This window comes from Hydra vulgaris, chromosome 06 (assembly GCF_038396675.1).
Source record: "Hydra vulgaris chromosome 06, alternate assembly HydraT2T_AEP".
NCBI classification, from domain to species: Eukaryota; Metazoa; Cnidaria; class Hydrozoa; order Anthoathecata; family Hydridae; genus Hydra; species Hydra vulgaris.
In genome coordinates this window covers 34,928,519-34,954,041 of record NC_088925.1, presented here as the reverse complement: position 1 = coordinate 34,954,041, position 25,523 = coordinate 34,928,519, and the positions used below count along the sequence as shown (strand labels likewise).

The 25,523-nt window shown below is 29.3% G+C and overlaps 3 protein-coding genes across 3 annotated transcripts; 1 reads left to right on the top strand and 2 right to left on the bottom strand.

Moving 5' to 3' along the window:
* Positions 1 to 13,452: 13,452 nt before the first annotated feature.
* LOC136081355 (uncharacterized) lies at positions 13,453 to 14,944 on the bottom strand. The gene is made up of 3 exons (XM_065798666.1): positions 14,430 to 14,944; positions 14,058 to 14,279; positions 13,453 to 13,602 (listed from the first exon to the last, which is right to left on the bottom strand). The coding sequence occupies exons 1-3, from the start codon at positions 14,892 to 14,894 to the stop codon at positions 13,453 to 13,455; spliced, it is 837 nt and encodes a 278-aa protein (XP_065654738.1). The 5' UTR covers positions 14,895 to 14,944.
* Positions 14,945 to 17,474: 2,530 nt separating this feature from the next.
* LOC136081354 (zinc finger MYM-type protein 1-like) lies at positions 17,475 to 19,794 on the top strand. The gene is made up of 4 exons (XM_065798665.1): positions 17,475 to 17,538; positions 17,613 to 17,919; positions 18,469 to 18,998; positions 19,088 to 19,794. Exons 1-4 carry the CDS (start codon positions 17,475 to 17,477, stop codon positions 19,792 to 19,794), a joined length of 1,608 nt encoding a protein of 535 aa, XP_065654737.1.
* A 2,916-nt stretch (positions 19,795 to 22,710) lies between these two features.
* LOC136081353 (uncharacterized) lies at positions 22,711 to 23,409 on the bottom strand. Its single transcript, XM_065798664.1, has one exon. It carries the CDS (start codon positions 23,407 to 23,409, stop codon positions 22,711 to 22,713), a length of 699 nt encoding a protein of 232 aa, XP_065654736.1.
* Positions 23,410 to 25,523: the final 2,114 nt, after the last annotated feature.

Here is a 25,523-nt window from a genome sequence, read left to right as displayed (position 1 = left end):
ATTTTTACTTCTTATATAACAATAAAAGGATAAATTAATTAATTTTATACTTATAAGAAGTTAAGCCTTACCTTTCGCACTGATATGCAGTTAATATATATGTAAATCAGCTAATTAATTGATTAAAATATAATGTATAGTTTGTTAATATAAGTAAGTATATTTCAACATTAGTTCAACCGAATATTAGTTCAGGTAAACATTAGTTCAAGGGAACGATAGTTTAGGCATTGAACAGTGTATAATGCAGCTTAATGAGGGTCATATTGTTCACGATGCTCTGCTGCGGTGTAAAGTTACACGATTCACGTTTTGCAACGATTAAGAAGTCGCGAAGGCATTTAACTATGCAACTGATGCTGCATAAACACGATGCTGCAGCAGTTAAATGCCGTACGCGTCATAGAAACGTTCCTATGAGAAAAAAATTCATCGGTTCCAAACTTATGGCCAAGACTGTATATATATATATATATATATATATATATATATATATATATATATATATATATATATATATATATATATATATATATATATATATATAATAGAGTGCGTGCAAAAGCATGCAAATTTTTAAAAAGAAGCATGTAAAAGCATGCAACATAATTAATAAATAGCATGCAAAAGCATGCAATTTTAGTAAAAAGTAGCATGCAAAGGCATGCAAATTCATAAATGTTGGCTGGGAACCCTGAATATATCTTATTCAAATATTATTATTATTATTCTGATTTATATATTGAAGTATTATTATTATGATTATTCAAATATTTTCTGTTGACGTTAGTTCTATTAATATAATATAATACAATAAATTTGTTTAATGTATACCGTATTAATATAATATATACCGTATTAATATAATATATACCGTATTAATATAATATATACCGTAAACTACTTTATAGATAGATACTCTGTTTTTAAAAATTCACTAAAACTAATTTTAGACATAGCAGATAGCATCAGCTAATGTTTTGATTTTTAAATTAAATTGAATTAAAAGTAGATTTAATAAATAGATTTAATATGTGTATATATATATATATATATATGTATATATATATATATGTATATATATATATATATATATATATATATATATATATATATATATATATATATATATATATATATATATATATATATATATATATATATATATATACATATACATATACATAAACATATACATATACATACATACAGACATACATACAGACATACATATATAAATATATTGTTATTTTAAAAAAACTAAATTAAGTGAAATACAAATAAAATATAAAACGATTTTTTTCACTAACCAGATAATTCCACTAAAACCGTTTAAATTATAATTAATTATAAACTAAATAAAAAAACGAATAATTCCACTAAAATGGTTTATTAACTAAATATGATATGATTAGTTCAATTTAAACCGCATGAATGAAAATTATAAACTAAATAGGATATGAAACGAGAAATTCCACTGAGACCGTGCATATTATAATTAAATATAAACTATATATAAAATGGATAATTGCATTAAACCGTCAGTTCAACATTGTCTATAATTACTTGTTTAACACTTTCTCTAATTTAATCTTGTTTTCCTTACCCTTAGAAGTTGACGGCCTTATCTTTTCCAAATAGTTACTAGACTTTTGTTCTAGTTGCAAACTAATATAAACCTACTGCTGTATGATGCGAGTTACAATTTTTGCAAGGCTAAGTATGCAAGGATATTTGTATAACTATGTTCTCTTGGAAACAATCAGAGATATAAGCAGACACTACAGAATCGGTTATTCATTCTTTATTAGATATTTTAATAAATTTTTAAAATATGTACACTGTATATGTTTCTAGACAGTCAGTAGGTGTGTGTTGAAAGTGATGAACAATAAAGTATAAATGTCCCAACTTTCAATTTATAGGCTAAGACTAAGAAATTGATAGTTTATGAAAAAACAGTGTTTTCCACCTTTAGGACGCTTTTTGGACAAAAATGTCCATAAAGTGGCAAACACTGTTAGTTGTTCAACTTTAACAGTAAGAGAATATTGCCTGGCAGTGGCTTTTCCTTTTAAAAGTTTCTGTTTGACAAAAGAGGTTGATGAATTTAGTGGTTGACTTCGAATTAAGAGATGGTTCTCCAAAACATTCCACCTTGAAATTTTAGAAAAATGGTTCTAAGTAAAATTGAGTCGAATGTTCTAGATATCTGAACTCTGTGCTCCAGATTTTTGTTAGCAATAGGTGACATACCAATTATAGAGAGGGAAAATTATTATCTATACGATAGTTCTAAAAAATTTCAAGAGTAGTTCTCAATCTTTCAAATTTTTTTTACAAATACTGTATCCAAGCAACGATCAAAAACTTCTGAATCTTTATGTGCTTGTCTTACAGTAATGTCATTATTTGCATAATATCATCATGTTACCGAATCTATGCAGGCTCTAGCCCAATAAACAACATTAAGAAGGTGGTTTGCATTTAATTTCTTATTAGTTTTCCTTCAGAACATTTGAAAAAAAAAATTCATTTTTTATCTTAAATGTAGAATGTATTACTAAGTACAAATCCAGGAATAAAGAAAACTTTGTATAAAATTTAATACTTTTTCATCACATTTCCTGTATCTTAATTTATTAACATCATTCATATGGTTTTATCCCTCAAAATTTATTTTGATTGGATGAAATTGTTATGTTAAATCATTCACTACCTTCATATTAAATTTAGTAAAATCATCCTTACAATTGAATTTGTGGGTAGTCTAATTGAAGATTTAAAACTTTAGATCTTAACCTCTCTTCTTATATCCACACAAAGCAACTTGGACTCCTTGTACTGATGATTAGCTGGTGGGTAAAAGTTGGCACTAGTTGGGTTTTTGTTTAACCAGAATTTGGTTGTCAAAAGTTTTTTTTAAATGTACACTACGCAGTTAGAAACATCCTTTTTTCATTTTTTATTGTCTCATGTCGATTTGTGTCATTGTACTTTTGATTGTAAACACTGTAGCTTAAAGCCTCACTACACCCTACACACCCTACTATAAGCCCCAGCACGCCCTACTATTTAAGAATGCAAAAAAAAAAACTTTTCAGGAATTGTGTAACATGCTACAAATTATGGTTTAGAATATTCTAAGGAGGACAAACTGTCATATTCTCATTCAACTGATTTGGATTTTTTTAAAAAGATCATGAAATGCTGGGGAAATACCTGTATAAGGCATAAAGTTTCTTCTATAAATTTTTACTTACTATTTGATATTATTTATTAATACATTGCATCTTCAGACTGAAAACATCTAATGTACATCTAATGTAATTTAACACTTTTATGAGTTTTTTGGATTTAGTGAGTAAGCCTCCTTTTACTGCAACAAGTTCTTGTTCGTCTGTTTTAACAACTTTCTGAGCCCAAATGCTGCTCTGTTCAATGCGTCTGGATGCTTTTAGGATAATACTGCAACTCTGCCTCTCTTGTTTCTTTCTCCAAACTCTTTCTATAGCTTTACAAGCCTTTCCAGAACTCATTCGTTTCTTACCACATTTCTTAAGTACTACTTCTTGCCATCATTTTTCGATTTCAATAAGTCTGGTAACAGGTTCTATTTGAGTTTTTGAATTTAGTTTTTAATTTTGAAACCATTTTAGTTACAGTTTCTTAAAAATCTTTAATTTCAATAACGGGTTTGTTATGTCCGGTTCATTAATTTCAATATCCGGTTTATTTTCTTTTTCTGGAATATCCATTATTTACTGTGTAAGATTAGGACATGTAAACCCGCCAGTACTTTGAATACGATCTAGAGTATCTTGTCTTTTAACTCAATATAAGCAAAAAATCCACCTTGGTTTTACATTAAAACAAAAATGCTTTGATGTAACACTAAGATGGTGTGTTAATGCGGTGCATAAAAATCTAATCTAGACTCTGAAAAGGTTTGCTGTGACTGAGAGAAACATACTGTAAAAAAACATTTCCTGTCGTTTTTTTTACAGGAAGTATTTTTTTTCAAGTTGTAGAGAATTCCGTTGTATTTACAACATACACGTTGCAAAAACTGGCATAAGTGCGCCAAACAAATTTGCGAACATTGGCATAAATGCCAACTGGCTAAAGTGCAAATCAGTGACGTAAGTGCGAAGCAGTTAAAAAAACTGGCATAAGTGCAAATAGACATAAGTGCGCCGAATAAAATTGCAAATATTAACATAAGTGGATATTGGCATTTCGCACCTTTGCTAATTCGCACTTATGCCAATGTTTCCAAGTTTGTTCGGCGCACTTATGCCAGTTCGCACTTATGTCAATGTTTGCAAATTCTTTTGGCGCACTTATGCCAATTCGCACTTGTGCCAGTTTTTGTAACAACTTCGCACTTATGACAGTTCGCACCTAAGCTAGTTTGAGCTAATGCCACTATTTGCAAGTTTGTTCTGCGCACTTATGCCGATTTGCACATACGTCAGTTCGTACTTATGCCAGTTTTTGAAACGCTATGCAGTTATTCAAGTTCGCACTAAAACCAGTTTGCACTTACGCCATTCGCAATTATTCCAGCTCGCACTTATGAAGTTCGCGCAGTAATTCACTTAATTCAGTCGTCCCGATGTTAAAACCTTGAAAGGTTCTGGAGGTTAAGTTGTTATTTGTGCGGCTTTTTTTGGTACAGTCGGTGTTTTCTATATATCACTTTAGTATGCATGTTTGACAAACTCTTGCGTTTTAAACTTTGACACTAGTATCATTAATTATTTTGACTTATCGAAGCTTTGTCTAAAACTTTACAGTACTTTTTAGACTTGATTTAGTTTGTTGTTATTGTTGTTGAAGTCGCTGTTGCTGCTTGATTTATTTGATGCTCATCATTTAAGATTATTATCTTACGTTGTTTTTTAGTTTACTAAAAAGCAACGTAAGATAGTAAACTTTGTTTTTTTTACTTTTGTGGTGTCAGAATCTTTTAAACTTTCAAATATTTTAGATTTATTAAGACACTTGGTGTGGATTTAGAAAGCAGTGACTAACGCAGTGTAGTTAAAAAAATGTTGGTGGATTTAGTACTGAAATAAACTCTAGTGGTTGAAATGATGAAAGCTCAGATTGAGATGGTGGTGTTTCAATTGTATTAACAATATGTAATTTTGAGTAACCAATTTTATTGATGTCGAGCCGATACAAAAAGCTGTTTTGAAACTTTATTTGCGTGTAAAAACTATATCAAAATGAAAAACTTTGCTTGCAGTTTACTAAAAGATTTTATTGAGAAATTTTTGAACTTTGTCTCTGTACAGAATTATCAAAGTAATTTGCGTTAAAGACTTTTGACATGGAAATAAACACTGATATGTATAACACTGATATGTATAACACTGATTTGTTGCATGTTTCATGTTGTCCATCTACAACTAAAATGTAATACCTATAATTGGATAAATATAGTTAGAATCATTGGTCAGTTTAAACTTAATTAACAAATAATAGCCCCATTTACCAAAATAACAAACAGCGTATTTCTTTTAAACCAATTTTCTTGGTTTAAAAGAAATACGCTGAAAAAACTCATAACTTTTTGTTAGAAATAAGAAATTCTTTTTATAAACTTGACCGGCGTAAAATTTATGCAAGGATACGTTTCCCACATTAAAATTTGACACACGCCTTGTTTGACAACCACACCTGATTTATGATATGGCGTAGATCTGGGCCATATATTGCTATATTTGTAATTAGTGTTAAAAGAATTATATGTAGCAACCCCTTAAGTGGTATTAATACCATAGTCACGCATAGTGCCATCCGTGTGTGGCTATAGTATTAACTGGTTAATTTGAGAGTAGCTATTACATGAGTCGCGCGTCAAAATTTCTTGCCGGTGTAGTATAAGATTTTTACTCCCACGTTTTTTTTACTCCCCAGTAAAAATCTAAATTAAATTTTTTTTCCCCAGTAAAAATTGCATATGCAATTTTTACTCCCCAGTAAAAATTTCGTATTCAATTTCTTACTCCCATTATGAGATAAAAATCTTTTTAATCTTTTTCCTATTTTTAATACTTTTCCCATTATGAGATAAAAAAAATTTTTACTCCCATTATGAGATTTTTACTCCCATAAAATATTATGCGGCAAAATGACTTACGACTTTGTTGTATTTTGACAATACTTTTTAACGTTTTAAAAATGTGGTTTTTTGAAAAGCAGTAAAGAAGTAACTTTGTTTAATATGAACATTATTTTAAATTTTTGTAGCGATTAAATCAATAGACAAAATGTTAGGTATTATTAATAAACAAACTGTCGCCGTTAGACGCTTTAACCTAACTCTTTGTTTAAAAGTCCATAGAACGAATATATAAACATAAATACAAAAACTATATAAACTGCTTCTTTAGACCAGTCTGTTTTATCAAACTGGTAATGAAGATGAACACATGTCAGTTTGCTGAAATTTTCTAACCGTATGCGCAACGAGATACACGAGAAAATTGTTAGTTATTTAAATATTGCTTAAAGATTTATTTATTAAGATGCTTGATGATACGACATAGGGAACTGGCAAGGAGATATTAGGATGCGCTTCATTAATGGGGGGGGGGGGGGGTAGATCTCCATATATATATATATATATATATATATATATATATATATATATATATATATATATATATATATATATATATATATATATTAATATATATATATATATATATATATATATATATATATATATATATATATATATATATATATATATATATATATATATTAATATATATATATATATATATATATATATATATATATATATATATATATATATATATATATATATATATATATATATATATATATATATATATATATATATATATATAGTAAATATGAAGCCAAAAAAAATCGAAATATCGAAATTAAATAACAATATTATTAACAATAAGATTTGTCAAACAAAAATACGTAAGTAAATGCACTAGGTTTTCAACTGTTAATAACAGCATCAAAGTGGATTCCAGTTGGATTGTCTAGAAATATAGAAAATCACTTAACTTATTAAGCCGTAAGCTGCATGGGTAGGTCATCCATTTTGTTTTGCTCCATATTTGCTGTATACTTGGATATCTACCTCTATAAATGAAGCCATCCAATTATCTCTGCATCAGTTGCCCATGTCGCATCTTCAAGCATTTTAGTTTTAAAAATATGCTTTCGAGTTGGCATATTCAAATATCCAGTCATTTCATCATGTATTTTGTTACACATATGGTTAACAACGTTGTTTCTAATTGGCTTATGTTCATCATCATTTCCAGTTATGATAAATAAAATTGCTCTAAAAAAGCAATTTTCATCTCCTTTAATTCTATGGATTACTCTAGGACAAAGGGTTAGGTTGATGTTTCCTACGGCGACATTGTGTGTCCTAATAATTCCAAAATTTTCTACAATTGATTTTCTCATATCAAAAGTTGCACATATTGCTATTCTTTCATTCGAAACATTTACATTGCTTTCATGTTGAGTATTACCGTATGTGTTGCTTAATTCGACGTCTTTGATAACTAGTTCAGCTTTAACAAAAAGAGGTTCTTTCTTTACCCATGTATTAAAATAGTCTACTAATACAATCAGATGTTTATAACCATTCTCTTCTACAAGTTGAGTCAAATCAATCCCAACATGCTTCATGTTACCTTTTGGAATTGATATGCTTTGTAATAATGGTTTAATTTGAAGTTTCTTGTTTTTCGCTTTTTGACAGTTATCACATTCTGAAACATAGGTGGTACTGTATTTTAGCATTCGAAACCAAAAAAATCTATTTTTAATATGTTCTGTTGTTGAATTGATGCCTATGTGGCCAGATAATGCATTAGCCTCATTAGAAATATCTTAATTTTGAAATAGACCAAATTAAACTAGCATTACTAAATTAGAAAAGAATTGGAAAATTGGAAATATGTTATATATATATATATATATATATATATATATATATATATATATATATATATATATATATATATATATTATATATATATATATATATATATTATATATATATATATATATATATATATATATATATATATTTATATATCTATATATATATATATATATATATATATATATATATATATATATATTTATATATCTATATATATATATATATATATATATATATTATATATATATATATATATATATATATATATATATATATATATATATATATATATATATATATATTTATATATCTATATATATATATATATATATATATATATATATATATATATATATATATATATATATATATATATATATATATATACATTATATATATATGTATATATATATATATAATGTATATATATATAATGTATTTATATATATGTATATATATATATATATATATATATATATATATATATATATATATATATATATATATATGTATATAAAATGTATATATTTCTTTCTATATATATATGTATATATATATATATATATTTATAATTACATGCATTAATACATAATATTAAAATAAATAAAATATATATCAAAGGTATGTGATAAATAAAAAATGTTAGAATTAAATATACAACACTAACTCTAAAATTAGGACTAGTAGTATAAACATATTAATACATATATAAAATGTATATATTTATTTTATATATATTCATAAATTTACCCATATATAAATGCATAAATACATATTATTAAAATAAATAAAAATATATGATAAAGAATAAATGTTAGAATTAAATATACAACAATAACTATATAATTAGGCCTTAATACTTTTCCTATTAAAATTAGAATTAGACTTTTCCTATTAAAATAAATAAATCATCAACAAACTAACCTGAATAAACCGAATATACTCTGAGATTTATGTATATTATATACAATTTGATGCAAAATCTAAAAGTTTTAAATTAGCCGCAATAAAAAGAAGTTATAAGACATAACTTTATTAAAATATTTTTTTTATACTATCTGCATGCATTCTATTAAGTTTTCATTGCCTTTTCTTTACGGCAAATTATTTTTGTAATGGCTAGTTAATGAGACAATAATTTTCAATGTGTCACTTCCTCAACGTTGTCGAAACAACGTTTAATTAACGTTGGCAAAATAACACTTTTTCACCGTTTTTTAACTACCACATTTTTAACGTTGGTATATGTAACGTTGAATAAGCGTTGTTTCATAAATAGCTTAAATACGTTGAAAAAGCAGCTAATGTCTAACGTTGATAAACCTTAAACTTTTGACGTTTTTACAGTGATTATTTGCGTACTTTTATTCAACGTTGAATAAACGCGATTTTTTGAGAAGATAATATAAGTTGATATTTATACGCTTATTCAACGTTGAAAATATGACGTTTAAAAGCGGTTTATTTTAAACGTTGATGAAGCATAGATTTTGAATCGTCTTTAAAGTGGCTTTTTGCGTAAGTTGATTCCACGTTGAATAAACGTCTTTTTTTGAGAAGCTAAATTACGTTACAATTTCAACGCTTACTCAACGTTTAAATTTACCACGATTTAGTATACAAAAACAAACATTGATTCAACGTTGAAAGCGCGTTGTTTTTGTGACTGCAACGCTTTTTCTACGCTGCGACCGGTTTTCAACGTTGATTCAACGCTGACATGTTTGCTGGGTAAGGTCAAAAAAAGAATATGAACAAAGGTATATAATAAAGAACAAATATTTGATAAACTGATTTTAGAGACTGTTGATGTCTACAGGTGTGATGGTGTAGTGCATTAGTATGTACCGTTTGGTCGTCTCGTATGTCTCGCTAAACACACTCACTCCTTGCGCCTATGGGCTAGCACATAAGAGCCAGACGTAAGACCTACAGAATGGATTTCAATTGATCGAATGCACACATTAGTCACCGTAGGCCATAAGCCATCGCTCTTAGTCAAAAGAGCTACTGCCCCGTGCTGGTGTGGAATGATGTGCTATGGATTGAGATTTTAGATCCGAGCACATAGTCAGCGAGAGCTGATCCGACGTGCATTGTGGAGCTTCCGAATGAACGTATGCGTGAGTGTTAGCGTAGCCATTAGGTTATTGGGCGCCGTAACCACATCCAGCGGGATAGCCTAATGTCCGTTTTGTCGTTGTAGTGTACATAGGAAGAAGTTGGGGCTCACCAGCCACAAAGAATAAATTTGTTTGTTTATGCGCCACAATGTTCGCAAAAAGTGACCAACGGAGCCGTCCAGTTACGTAGACCTGGGAGATGTGAAAATAGAAGTAGATTGTAAATGGTAAATGATCGGGCAGAACGTCACATAAAGTTGATCCAAGACTTTATTTGAAGGACACATAACGAGGATAGACTTCAAGATACTCTTCAGGTAATTACTAAACATTATTATACAGACCTGTTGCGTGTAAATTAATAGGGCAAGGGGGTCGTTTTTGAAAAACAAGGCAATTTAGAATAGCAAACGCATCATGCTCATTTTTAATAACAAAAAAAGGAAGTCAATTGCACCTAACAATTTAAACCTAACAACCCCTTACCCTCACCCGATGTACGCGCATGCTATACAATAATGTCTGCAAAATTTTTTAATGTATTTCCATATTATTTTATTCTATAAACTATTATATAAATAAAACTATTTATTTCAATTATTATATAAATAAAACATTATTATATTATATAATTCATTATTATATAAATAAACTATTATTTTCAAACACTTGGAATTTTATTGCTTGGAATATTTAATCATTTTAAAAAATAACCTGCTTTTTTGATTTTATTGACTATTTTTTAGGTTGTCCATAATAACAGACAGCAATTATCCAAGAAAGTTATAAAGAAATACCTGCAGAACATCTAACAAGTATCACAACTGTCATCACGTTCTTATTGCTTTTCAACTCAATTTAGAACTATTATCTGAAATAAAATTGTCACACAAAATCTGTATCTTCCTTCTATTAGAAATATTTTAAATCGAAACCAGTGTTTGTGAATGTTTTAAATTTAAAACTATATATATTCGGAATTTTAAAATATAATATTCAGGAAAAATTCTATTATATAGAAATTGTCTAAATCCACCTTCTTTACCTTAGAGTTGATTTGGGAGGCTGAAACTTTGACTATAAGGTTCTAATACTTAATGATAACGATTGAACTTATTCGCATATTGATTTTCGAAAAAAAAAATTTTTTGAGACACCCTACTGCTTACCTTATCGCAAGGTTTATCCAGATGATACAACTCATTATTTTAAATTACAAATGACTTTATTTTTCTTCAAAAATTTTTCACCTTTACTAATAACTGTCTTAGGATAAATATCTTTTTTTAAAAAATTATAAATTTTTAAAAAATATGTATGAGATTTTTACTGGGGAGTAAAATTTCATATGCGATTTTTACTGGGGAGTGAAAATTTCATATGCGATTTTTACCGGGGAGTAAAAATTTTATATGAGATTTTTACTAGGAAGTAAAAAAACGTGGGAGTAAAAATCTCAGACTAGGCTTTAAATTTATTGCAAACTTTACATTCAGAAATTTATGCCTCTTTTTCAAAAAAAAAATTACGCAAAAAAAAGTTTACCATTTATAAAAAAAAATTATTTAATTTGTAATAAAATTTTTCATTTTTATTGGCAAAAGTATTCTTGTAAAAATCAACATGAAATAAATTTTTTTAATTAAAAATTAAAAAGAAATTGGCATGGTAAAATCTAAACTATAACATCAGGTGTTCTCCAGTATTCTGGATCTTCGAGCATCTTTTCTTATTTTTTTCTTTTATTTATTTATTTGAAATTTCATGCTATATTTTGCTATACAATGTTACATCCGAAGATATTGATGGCATAAGAACAGCCACAGTAGTTGGAATAGTTTTAATAGTTATTAAAACTAATCCAAAAAGCATCCTTTATCGACCATCATTTTGACGTACAGAAGAACTCCTCTAACGCTGAGTTAGCGATGACAGGATTTGAACCCGTATCGTACAAAAGTCCAACTTTATCATTTCGTTTGACGCTCGAACTAACTGAGCTATCCAGCCATGGATAAGCTATTATGTTATTCCTAACAATGCACAATCTGGAAGATCATGGTTTATTTTGAAGTTCAAAATGGTTTCACTTTTTATCTGTTTTACAGGTAAACGGTCTCTGAAAACTTTAACAGAAAAGACTGTTTTTAATACAGATCTATCTTCTTTTTTTTAAACTAAGTTTTGGTCTTTGCAGGCTTGTTTTGAAACAAAATGTTTTTGTTTGTTTATTTTTATTTTTATAAAAAATTCATTAAATGTTTCTGCAATTTCTTTTTTTTTTCAAAAATATCTCCTCAATTATGATCTGCCTATAACCATTACCATTTTATAGGTAGATTTTTGGTTTTCACATTTTCTCATTTTTTTCTTTGACGCCATGTTTTTCGAGCATTTTTTGTTTTTGCATTTTTTTTCTTGCATTTACAAATGCTTATTAAATTTATTATTTATTAATTTATAAATTTATTAAGCGATGAAAAATATTAGTTTCATTTTGAGTGCCTTTTTATTTTTTTTAAGAACATATTTTTTATATTTTATTACAGGTATTGTTTCTTTTTTGTCGACATAATGAGTCCTTTTGTCATCTACGGACTTACCAAATGTTTAAAATAAATAATCGTTTAAAATTTTGAAAAGGTTTTTTCATATTATGCTTAGCAAACATCCGAATAAAAAAAACAAAGTCATTGTTTACGTCATTATTGATTTACAAATTTCCCTAGAAAACCTAATAATGTTTTTTTTTTAAATGCTATTGCAATTTTTTATGGTATCACAACCATGAAACATTGTAACTTTTTCGGTTAGCGACTCTTTCCTATACCAAATTGGTCATGCTTTTTTTTTTGCAAAAAAAGTTTACATAAACTGTTATTAAAACAAAAATTTTGTTATTTTGGATTTCATTTAGTAAAAAATATATAGGGTAAATCAGGTTAATATGAGCACCTTGGTAATATGAGCATACTTAAAGATTTCTTAGATGTAAGCAGTAAATTTAAAGTTGCTTTGTTTTTTTTAAATCGACTTTATGTGGTGATAACAGAAATAAGTCGACTTTATGTGGTGATAACAGAAATAAGTCGACTTTATGTGATGATAACAGAAATAAGTCGACTTTATGTGGTGATAACAGAAATAAATCGACTTTATGTGGTGATAACAGGAATAAGTACAATTAGCGTAAGTTTATATTTATTTTTATATAAAGTTAAAAAAATAACGAACTAATTTTTTTTGCAGAAAACATGGTGAAAACTGAAAAAGCAAAGTATATTATCTAAATGTGATCCCTTAACATTCTATATTCACCCTCTCCTCTCCTACTGGGGATGAACAATGAACTTATGATTTTTTTTCATACTTTTAATATAGTATATCTAAGAAATTCTCTTCTAAACTCAATATGTATGAAAATTTTATATACCTGACAGCCTCCATTGCAAATCTATCAAGTTTAATTAAATTATATTGAGAACTTTTTAATGGATTATATTCTTCCTCAGAATCATTTACCTGTAAAAATACTTAGTATTTAAAATATAAAAAAAACAACCATATATCTCAAGCAGCACATTTTGTAGGGCCAACATTTAAAAAGTGTTGAAATCGTTGAAACAAAGCTGTTTTAGCGTTGCCCCAGTGTGCTGTTTGCAATATATATATATATATATATATATATATATATATATATATATATATATATATATATATATATATATATATATATATATATATATATATATAAATTAGATAAAACGCATTTAATTTTTTTCTTATATTCTATTATTATAGTCAGGAACCTTCCTGATAAACTTACAGATGGTGACACAATTTATTTAAGAAAAAAATTAGATAAGTGTTTTTACTAATTTACTATTGCTCTGTTCTTTAAGAACATTGAGTACTCATTTGTAGGTTATTATAACATAATTTATATATATATATACAAATATACATATATATGTTACCAAAACATCTGGATCGGATGCTGAAACTTCAGATATGTGACCAGAATAAATCAATGAGTTATGAGCATAAGGCATTTTAACATGATCTATAAGCTCTACTTGACCTAACCTTTCCGGAGTAAATGTTCCAGATTTTAAATTAGCCTTTCCTAGCTGATAAATACCTTTTGGACCAATCTTGTTTCTCTGGTCACGAATATATGCCCTGTCTTCAGAAGGGACCTTAAATATAATTTTTAAAAATAATCAACTACTTCAGTTTAATTGAAGTGAAATCAAAGTATAATAAAAAATTCTTAGTACAATAATTGCAGATTAAAACAACAAATATTCTAATATATACAATAATATATAAAAAATTTAATCAAATACCTTTCTAGTTTTACAAAGACACAAGATGTGCTCTACTTGGCAATTGATGATGCTACACTTAACATCCCTGTCATTACATAAAACAGTCGCTAATTCACAAGTACATGATGATATATCAAAGAGTTTATCTAAAATCATATCTTGATACTCCTTACTTTTAGATTTACAACGTCCTCGGTTTATAGATTTTACTCTTTCAAAAAGATTTCTTAATTTTCTTAAGATTGAATTTCTCTGAAGAAGAGGTAGACGTGGGTTTACTTTATTCCACAAAGTACTAAGAGAATTCTCAACCTCTTCTAGTAGATTCTGTTTGGAAATATTTTGGTTATTGCTTTCAGTAAAATAAAAAAACTGAATTACTTGACGAAATGTTGGAAGATCAGCTGAAGGCATTTCTGATGGGAGGCCTCCGTATTTTAAACTATTTTCCAAACGAGTTTTCCTGGATTTGCTCTTAGGCATTTTTTCTATAAATTGTTTTGCTATTAATAAATTATAATTTAAAAATCTAAAAACAACAAAACAATGCGCAACGCGCATGCCCACTTTGAAAAAAAATCAAAAAATGGCGGTTTTCCTCGAAAATAGATTAAGTCTAAATAAATGTACATTTTTGTGAACCAGCCATTTTCCAGGCATTATTAGCAAGTACATGTTATACATTTTATTATTATTTTTTGATAATCTATTTACTCCAGGGTTACTATAGTTCTGATTCCAAAATCACTCCACCCTACTGGGTAATATGAGCACTTTTGCTACTTTTTTAAAACCTCTGTGTTTTTAAGAAAAAATTTCGAGTGCCTAAATATTTATGTAGATCATGAATAGGGATCCCTAAAAAATTTTTATTTGCAAAATTTTTGGATCCAGCATAATTATTTTTGAAAATATTCCAATATTCGCTTAAGGTGGTAATATTACCCTAATATACCCTATTATTTAAACATAAAACACAAATCAGTAAATACATTTAGTTGATAAACTTTAAAGGTGGAATATCCCTCAGAATTTTTTTTGAGTAATAATTGTTATTTTATATATTTAGCTTTATATATATAATGTAAATAACAAAATAAGATTGAAAAAAAAAAATTTTTTTTTTTGGTAAAATGGCACTTGTAAAATAAACCAAAAACCACAAAGTTATTGAAAAAACATGGCCAGCGTATCTCAAGATCTACACAACTTTAACAAAATCTTTTTTGGATAATTGTTCTTGCAAGGTTGTTCTGAGATATGAGCGGATCAGATTTTTCATTTGATTTTTTAATAGGCTAAAAAATAGGACCAAAATTGAGCTAAAAATTTACCCGAATTTTGTGACTTCATTGACCTATATCAGGACTGGAATAAATTTTATCAAAATCTGTCGCACTTAAATCATAGAAGACAGTAAAATGCATTCATACGAAAAATTTTATCTTTACACCACCTGTAATTTTTTAGATATGTTGGCTGGTGTCTTTAAAACCTCTATTTGAGAAAAACAGCTTTTAAAAATGCTTACATAAAAAATTTCTAAATAATATTCATATATATGCAAATATAATAAATGAAATAAATTGCAGAATACACCAGTTTGGTATGGGTTTTCCTCTTTTTCAAGAGTTTTATCATATCTTCTTCTTTTTTCCTCTAATTACTTGTCTGCGTTTTTTTACGCTGTTTAATTTTTTATATTTGGCTAAATATAATCGTTTTTTATTTATTTGCCTACATCCTTCTAACAAGTACATTCCAGGTCTCAAATCCATTTTTTCTAAAATTAACACACTAGCTTGTTTACCAATGTTAAAATGGGCAACTGCATCAAAAACACCAAACTGAAGGTGTGTTAACGAAACATAATAACCTTTTGGTATACCTTCCCATATTGTCATGTTAAATTGTTCATTGTTATTTTGGGTAAGGCCATGAAGATATTTTTTTTTTAAAATGTCATTACTTAACTCATCATAAATTGGTTTAAGTTTCCAAACAATTGATATAGATAAACCAGGGCCAGACCTATATGTTGAGGTATGATTTGTTTTGTCGCGATTATACCAACACCAAATATCTACACCTTCAGGACAGTGAGGAAAATGTAAATTTTCATTTTTTGATGAGGCAACATGGTAAAGCGTAGCTCTTATAGCAGATTTCATACCGTTTAAATCATTTTTGTTTTGGCGAATTGCTATGCCGTAATAAACTTGGAGACGATCAATAGTTGTATCAGTCAATTTTCCGCGACCACCTAGACCTTGTTCCTTTTTTATTAGGTTGCGTAAGCGTGTTCCAACTTTTTTTTGAACATGTCCAACGCATTCAAGTTTGTTTACTTGTACACCTTCATAAACATTTTTAACAGTATCATAACCTTTGCTATCTCCATCACCATAAAACTCAGTATAACGCTGACTATGTTTTGCAATAGACCTATTCCATAGTCTGCGGGCTCCCTCTGGCTCCATATCACCAGATAGATCTTGATAATTATAAGTACATTTGTGTTTATTGTGCCATTTTTCATAGGCAAATGGGTTTTCTTTCTTTAAGTGTTCTTTAAGAAAACAACCTTTACATACCTTGTTCATTGCTTTAACATCTAATAATCAATCATACTAATCAAAGGCGTATTTTTATATTCATTTGAGTATATAAAGTTTGCGTCGTCTACAAAATTAGTCTTTATATATTTATATATATATATATATATATATATATATATATATATATATATATATATATATATATATATATATATATATATATATATATATATATATATATATATATATATACAGGGCCGTACCAAGGGCGGGGCCAGCAGGGCCGCGGCCTGAGGCGCCAAAATTGGGAGGGCGCAAAATTCCCCAAATTAATTTATTTATTTTCACATTATGAAACTAATTTGCGTGGCGTCACTTTTATGTTGATAAGAAAATAAATTAAAATTGCGCCTCCTGACGAACTTTAAAATAAAAGCTCATTTACCAAACAGAAGAGCGCCCTTAAACACTAAAAAGTTGTATTTTCTGAACATTATTTTTTACAATGAATCGTGCAAAAAAATTATCTGGTGCTGAATTTAAGAAGAAAAGAAGAGACCGTCTTGAAAGTGACCCAAAGTAAGAAATTGTTTCAAGAAGTGGTTGGTAACAAACTTTTCTGTGGAAAAACAAATTATTTCAGAGGATATTTGCAATGAAATTGATAATGATTTAACAGCTGAAGTTGCTGCTACATCTTTAATTACTGACTTAAATTCATATCATCCATTGGAATTAATTGAAGAGGAGATTTTCATTGGCCAAAGTCAAGACGAATTTGGACCAAATGATTCAGAAGTACAAGAAGATAGAAATTCTCAGCTTTCCAAACCAATTGAAATGGGCAACAGTGAATTTCCTCCTAAAATCTCAGAAATTTCAGCAACCTTAGGAGAAAACTTTCAACACAGTGATCCAGCTACATGGCCTAAAATGACAGATAAAACAAGGTGCTTTTTGATTCAGCATGGGCCGGAACAAGAAATAAGAGAATTTTTCCCAAACACACTTTGTGACTTTGACAACAGAATGCGACACTTCAGCTCAAAATGGTATGAAAAAATTCATCCCAATGGTGAAATTTGTTCGCTACTGGCTGCTGTACAGCAACAAAAAAGATTCTTTATTTTGTTTTTGCTGTCTGCTATTTTCAACGACAAAAACCAACAATTTTTCAGAAATTTCAAAAGGATTTTGTGACTGGAAAAAACTAAACCCAAGAATTCCAGAACACGAAAACAGCAATGAACACCAAAGATGCTATTCTGATTGAAAAAATCTGGAAAAAAATCTCAAGGAAGGAAAGACCTTGGATTCTGATCTGCAGAGAGTTATCAACGGAGAGATGAAAAAGTGGAGAGATATCTTGAAAGTGATTGTTGATGCAATTTTGTTTTGTGCCAAGAACAATCTTGCCCTTCGGGGTTCAACAGAAGTAATTGGAGAGCAAAACAGTGGCATCTTTCTGAACTTAATTGAGCTGATAAGCCATTATTAAGCTTTGTGGACTTCATTGAATCTCACGAAAAAACTGGAAAGGGCCTTGCAGCTGAAATCACCGAAAAACTGGAGAAGGATGGCCTGAGCATTTCTGATTGTCGGGGCCAAGGTTACGACAATGGAGCCAATATGTCTGGAAAATATAATGGCATCCAAGCTCACATCCATTCTCTAAATGAGTTTGCAAGATTTGTTCCATGTGTAGCTCACACTTTAAACCTTGTTGGTGTCCATGCTGCTGAAGTTTCTCCACTCATGATTACATTCTTTGGAAAAGTTCAAGCCATCTTTAACTTTTTCTCAAGTTCTACCTTAAGATGGGAAAAACTGATGAAAACATTGACCATCTCACTAAAGGGAAATAGTGATACAAGATGGTCTGCCAAAAAAGAAGCAATCATCCCGCTACACAGACAAATAAAAGAAATTCTTCAAGTTTTGGAATCCATAATTCACACTACCAAGACAAATGCTGTCTCAGTTTGCAGTGCAAAAGAGCTCATCATTCAAATTGATTTCAGTTTTCTGTGTTTGTTGGATTTTTGGTGTCAAATTCTTTCTTTAATTGACCGGGAAAACAACTGCTTCAGTCTAAAAACATTTCAATTGACATTGCAGCAAAAAAAATAAAAGGACTGAAGGCTTCCATTCAGAATCTGAGAGATGTTGGGGTGGACAACATTATCAAAGCTGCTGCAGAAACAGCTATCCAAATTGGAATTGAAGGAGACTTTCCTATGAAGAGAAAGCGCAAAGTGAAGCAAATGGCACTTTATGAAGCTGAAGATGACTTTTGCCGTTTGTCACCAGAAACAGATTTCGGATCCCAGTGCAACCTTGTGTTTGACAGCATTCTCACACAAATTGAGTGGCGGTTTAAAGCTATGTCTGCAGTATCCTCAGATTTTGACTTCCTCAGTGGACATTCTCTCTCCAAAAGTTCAGTGGATGAACTTAAGACTAAAGCCAAAAATTTGTCTAAAATTTACAAGGCAGATTTAGATTCTTCAGATTTTCAGTCAGAAATGGCAAGCTTTAAATATCAAGCTGCTGCCATTCATAAACACTCATTGACTGATGCTTATCCTAACACGGCAATTGCTATTCGCATCTTCCTCACCTTACCAGTTACAGTTGTCACGTGTGAAAGAAGTTTCAGTAAACTTAAGATCATAAAAAACTATTTGAGATCAACTATGGGCCAAGAACGTTTGTCTTGTCTGGCAGTAGTTTCAATTGAACATGAAGTGGCCAACGCACTTGATTTTGATGATGTCATTAGTGACATTGCCTCCAAAAAAGCCAGAAAAGTGACCTTGAACTGAAGTTTGTGAAACATTGGTGACAAATTGTTCTTTTAAATTGATGCGATAAATTTTGTGATCAATAATTAATTTTTTTTCATGTAAATGTATATATATATATAATGTGTTTTTTGTATATTTTTTTGGGAGGGGGGCGCAATTTTATTTGCTTGCCCGAAGCGCAAAGTTGGCCTGGTACGGCCCTGTATATATATATATATATATATATATATATATATATATATATATATATATATATATATATATATATATATATATATATATATATATATATATATATATATATATATATATTTATATATATATGTATATATATCTATATATATATATATATATATATATATATGTATATATATAAACTTTTAGCTTTTAACTGAATACTTAACTAAAGCACCAACCCTGACAAACAAGGCCACTGTGGTTAGATATAAGTTGAGCACGGTACTATAAGGTATGAGGTGGGTATCAAATTTAGATTTTCTTGTTTAAAAAGCAAGCGTATCACAACACCACAACTATTACTATTATCAATACAACTATTATTATTTTCACTAAAACTCTTGCACACCCAGGCATCATTCTTCAGCAATATGAAAAATTGAAATATAGATTTTTATTGTCAAAGTGAGTGAACATAAGAAGTTACCTTGCATTTTCTTGCATTTTAACTTAATGTTAAATCGATGTTTTTAAGCCAATCAAGGATTTCGGCTAGGGAATCTTATATCCGCGGAAAATTTTCCAAATTTAAAACAAAGTGTATCGAAATTCTAAACAAAGAAAAAAATCGATATATGGATACATTCATGCATAAACAAGATACATGAATGCATCCAAGATACATGAATGTAACAGCATTAAAAATTTTTTAATTAATTTATCTTAATAAAGCTCAGTTAATATAAATCTTGGCTGAATCATTAATTATATAATAGAAAAAACTTACAAGGTATGCCATCCTTCTCATCTAAATATATAAAAAAAAATTATTCCATGAACCTAATGTTTTGGAATGGCCACTCTTTCTTTATCATTAACTTCAAATTTTTTAGAAACTAATAAATAAAAAATATAAACTAACATTCATTGTATATATATATATATATATATATATATATATATATATATATATATATATATATATATATATATATATATATATATATATATATATATATATATATATACAATGAATGTTAGTTTATATTTTTTATTTATTAGTTTCTAAAAAATTTGAAGTTAATGATAAAAAAAGAGTGGCCATTCCAAAACATTAGGTTCATGGAATAATTTTTTTTTATATATTTATATATAATATATGCATATATATATATATATATATATATATATATATATATATATATATGTATATATATATATATATATATATATATATATATATATATATATATATATATATATGTATATACAAAATATATATATAAAATCTTAAATTTCGTAAAGTGGACAACAAGTTTCAAGAAAAGCTATCTAGCGATATGAAATCTTTGCGCAAATCACATAAAACTTTAACTAAAGCCGATAAAACTCCAAAATGTACAGAATTTCCAAAGAAGAGTATAACCACCTCCTTAAGAACGCCGTTGCATCTACATATAAAAAGGCTGACCAAAATCTGAAAGATCGAATAAATATTGAAAGTAAACACCTTTTAGCTAATCATGATGTTTTCAACAGAATTGAATTATCCTTGTGGTCTTTTAGAGTGATAAAACATCTCCAATTGTTTTATCACTCTAAAAGACCACAAGGATAATTTGTTAAACAACTCTACAGTTCACCTATTAAATCCTGCAAAAAACGAAGTAGGAAGAATTTCTAAAGGTATTCTACCAAAAATAAATAGTAATCTAAAAAAAGTTTGCATCAGTCAATGACTAAACTAAAAAACGTTATATATTGGTTTCAAAGTATTAAAGAAAAACATCTATACAAATTCTTAATTTTCGATATAACCTTTACTGAAAAATACTTATTTAAAAACAAGATGAAAAAAAGTTAATATATTACGCCAGGAATCAATCATTATTTTTTAACAATGGTGAAGCCTGGATTAAAAAAAGTGGAGGTTTATTTGATGTCACCATGGAAGCCTTTGATGGTGCAGAAGTTTGTGAGTTAGTTGGAATATTTATCTGGCTTCAATTATCACAGTTTTACAATAAAGATGAATTCGGATTGTATAGAGATGATAGTCTAGCAGTGTTTAAGAACCGCAGTGGCCAACCGATGGAAAAAATTAAATCTTAATGACAGTTTTTTCCAACCTTACTGCAAGCCTGGCAATTTCATCAGTTATATAAATGCTGACTCTAACCACCCTCCTAGTATACTAAAAAGCCTCCCTCAAACTATCGAACTAAGATTGTCAACCAATTCTTCTAACGAAAATATTTTTAAACAATCCATTCCTCCTTATCAAGATGCATTATTCAAATATTTTTTATCTGCAAATTTGCTTACCATTCAAATAAAAAACCAATCCCATTCAAAAATCACAAGCAAAACATAATCTGGTACAACTCACCTTTCAGTACTAATGCTGCAACAAAAATTGGCAGTCGTTTTTTGAACATGGTAGACTTGCACTTTCCGGTTGCTCACAAACTTCGAAAGATATTTAATTGAAATACCATTAAAATAAGCTACTCATGTATGCCAAACATCAAGTCCATCATTAATTCGGATTATCACAGGATATTATACAGCCAAGAAAAAGATGAGGGAAAAACATGCAACTTTGTCAACAAATCCATCTGTCCTATGAGTAATCAGTGCATGTCGAAGAACATCGTTTATCACACGGCCGTAGGAACAAAAATTATATTGGGAGGGGGGGGGGTACTACCCCGAAATAGTTTTAAGGACCTTTTTTTTTTTTTTTAAGTCATTTTTTCAGTCAATTTCTTCAAAATTATTTATTTGAAAAATTATTGGCGGGGGCAAATGCCCTTGCTGCCCACCCGGTTTCCAGTCAGGCATGGCAAAAGCCAGCCTGACTGGAAACTGGAGGCGCTTGAAACTGAATGGGAGGTCATTGGGAATCATTGGAATGAAGACATTCTCACCTTTGCCACATCCAGTCAGTATAATTGCTTCAATCAAGTTTGAAAGGATAGCTTTGATGATGAGTCGAGTTCCATTGCAGAGCTTGGGACTGTCGAGGTTGCGAAGGAGAATGATTGGTGCTCCAACTTTCAGGTGAAGAATGTGAGGAGGACATCCAGATGGTTCTAAAGAGTTCAGAAATTCTGTTGGATAGTTGACAGCTTCACTGGGGTCCATAACCATGTCAATGGAGTTGTAGGACTTTTCATTGCCTGGGAGCATTTTCTGGATCTGCATATTGATCTTGGTGACAGACTCATTTTTGGGAGCCAGAATAGCTCTCTCACAGATCCAGTCATGTCTGGTGAAACTCTGCTGGATGTTGGGAAACACCTTGACAATGAGTTCCTCTGCAGAATCCACCAGTGTGCAAAAGTTGGCAGGGAATTTAATGAGCACATCAATTGGTGCCTTACCATTGCCTAAGGCAAGGAGCTGATTGGAAAAGGCTCCTGCTGACAGATCACCAGACAACTTTACCCTCATGTTTGTTGTCAAATGAAGTGTTCTGACACTCCTCCACAGGTAGAAAGCTTTTAGGTTTTGCCAAATTGCACGGCTGAGGCTGCAGAGCCACACTGGATCCCTGTTTTGGGCCCCCTGACCCCGGGGGTAGGGGTACGGGGTCAAAACCCTGCTAAGAACCTTCTCCCCCTTGAGGACTACCCCCATGCCAAATTTCATCAAGATCGGTCCGGCGGTTTGGATTTCTATAGAGAACAAACAAACAAACAAACACACACACAAACACACATTGCCCTTTATATATACCTAGCTGGAGTTACCCAGCGTTGCCCGGGCCAATATTTAAACTGGCTTACCTGATATCTGTACACAAAAATGGGCCCAAAAATGGGCCCAAAAAATGGTCCATTTTTTGGCCCATTTTTTGGCCTCCTGACCCCGGGGGGCGGGGTACGGGGTCAAAACCCAGCTAAGAACGTTCTCCCCCTCGAGGACTAACCCCATGCCAAATTTCATCGAGATCGGTCCGGCGGTTTGGATTTCTATAGAGAACAAACAAACAAACACACACACATTGCCCTTTATATATAATAAGATATCAAATTGGTTTAAATGTAATAAGCTAACTTTAAATATTAATAAAACCAAATGGACTCTATTCCATTAGTATGCAAAAAAGCGATTTTTCCAAAAAACTTGCCGCAACTTTATATAGACGAAATTGAAATAAAAAATGATTCCGTTACAAAATTCTTAGGCGTTTATCTCGATGAAAACATCTCCTGGAATCAACACATTAATTATGTATCTACTAAACTTTCAAAAAACATTGGGATTCTATATAAAGCTCGTAACTACCTTAATAAAAATTGCTTAAGCCAACTTTATTACTCTTTTATCCACAGTTACATAAATTACGCTAACACTGCTTGGGGGAGTACTGTAAAAAGTAAGTTAAAACTTCTTTATCGTCGTCAAAAATATACGATCCGCACAATTAACTATGCTGACCGTTTTACACATACAAAACCTATTTTTACTGAAATGAGATTATTAAATTTATTTGAACTCAATGTTTTTAAAGTTTTATGTTTTGTATATGTTTTGAAATAATTTAACCTCTACCGCTTTTAATAATATTTTCAAACTCAAACCTAACAACAAATACGATATGAGGAACATAAATTTTTTAAATCAGCCGTTTTGTCACACAAAATTTAATCAATTTTGCATTGCTTCTCGTGGACCCCACCTATGAAATAATATTGTCCTGCGAAATTTCGATCAACCAACTTCCTTTTATCTTTTCAAGCTCAATCTAAAAACATATATATTTTCTCAATTAATAATATACTCAGATTTTTCTAATATTTTGAAAATTGTTAATTAACTTGAATTTTATTACTTTTTTTTTTTAATTTTTACTTTATTTTATTGTATGTTATACTTGTCTTTATTTTGCTTGCTTGTATTTTATAAGGTTCTGACGACAAGATCTTGTGATCTTCTTTCAGATCCTAGCTTATGTTTAATTGTTAGCAATTTATATATGTGCGCATCTATACATGTGTAAGTGTATATATGCTTATATTTATATATGTGAGTGTTTTTCTTATTTTAATTAAAGCTCTTGTTGTGAAAATATATAAGTATTTTCATGTCTACACAGTTTGAATAACTGATTTAAAGGAGTTGTGTGACTTAGTAGTTGTGGAATATAGAAAAATAATCCAGCATGGAAGTACTAGAGTTCTTTCTCTGTTAACCGCAGTTGAAAGAATTTTGTTTATGTTTGAGGCCCTGAAGTCATACTTTATTTCTCAAGAAAATTGTCCTCGTGCTTTGCGAGCATTTTTTGAAAGTGAAACAGGTGAGTTATATTTCTGGCTTGTGCATGGTCAGCTAAATAATTTTAATAAAACTGTATTAGTTATGGAAAAAAGTCAATAAAATGCAACAGACCTTATTTAAAAAAAATTAAAATCTAATCTTGAGAAAAAAATAAGTAGTAATTTTGTCCCACAAGGAGCAAAATAGTTGCCTAAAAATTTAGTGCCCATGATATTAATACATTTATAACAAATATAAATTCCGTTTATAAACAATGTATCTCTTATAATTGAACTGTGAGAAAA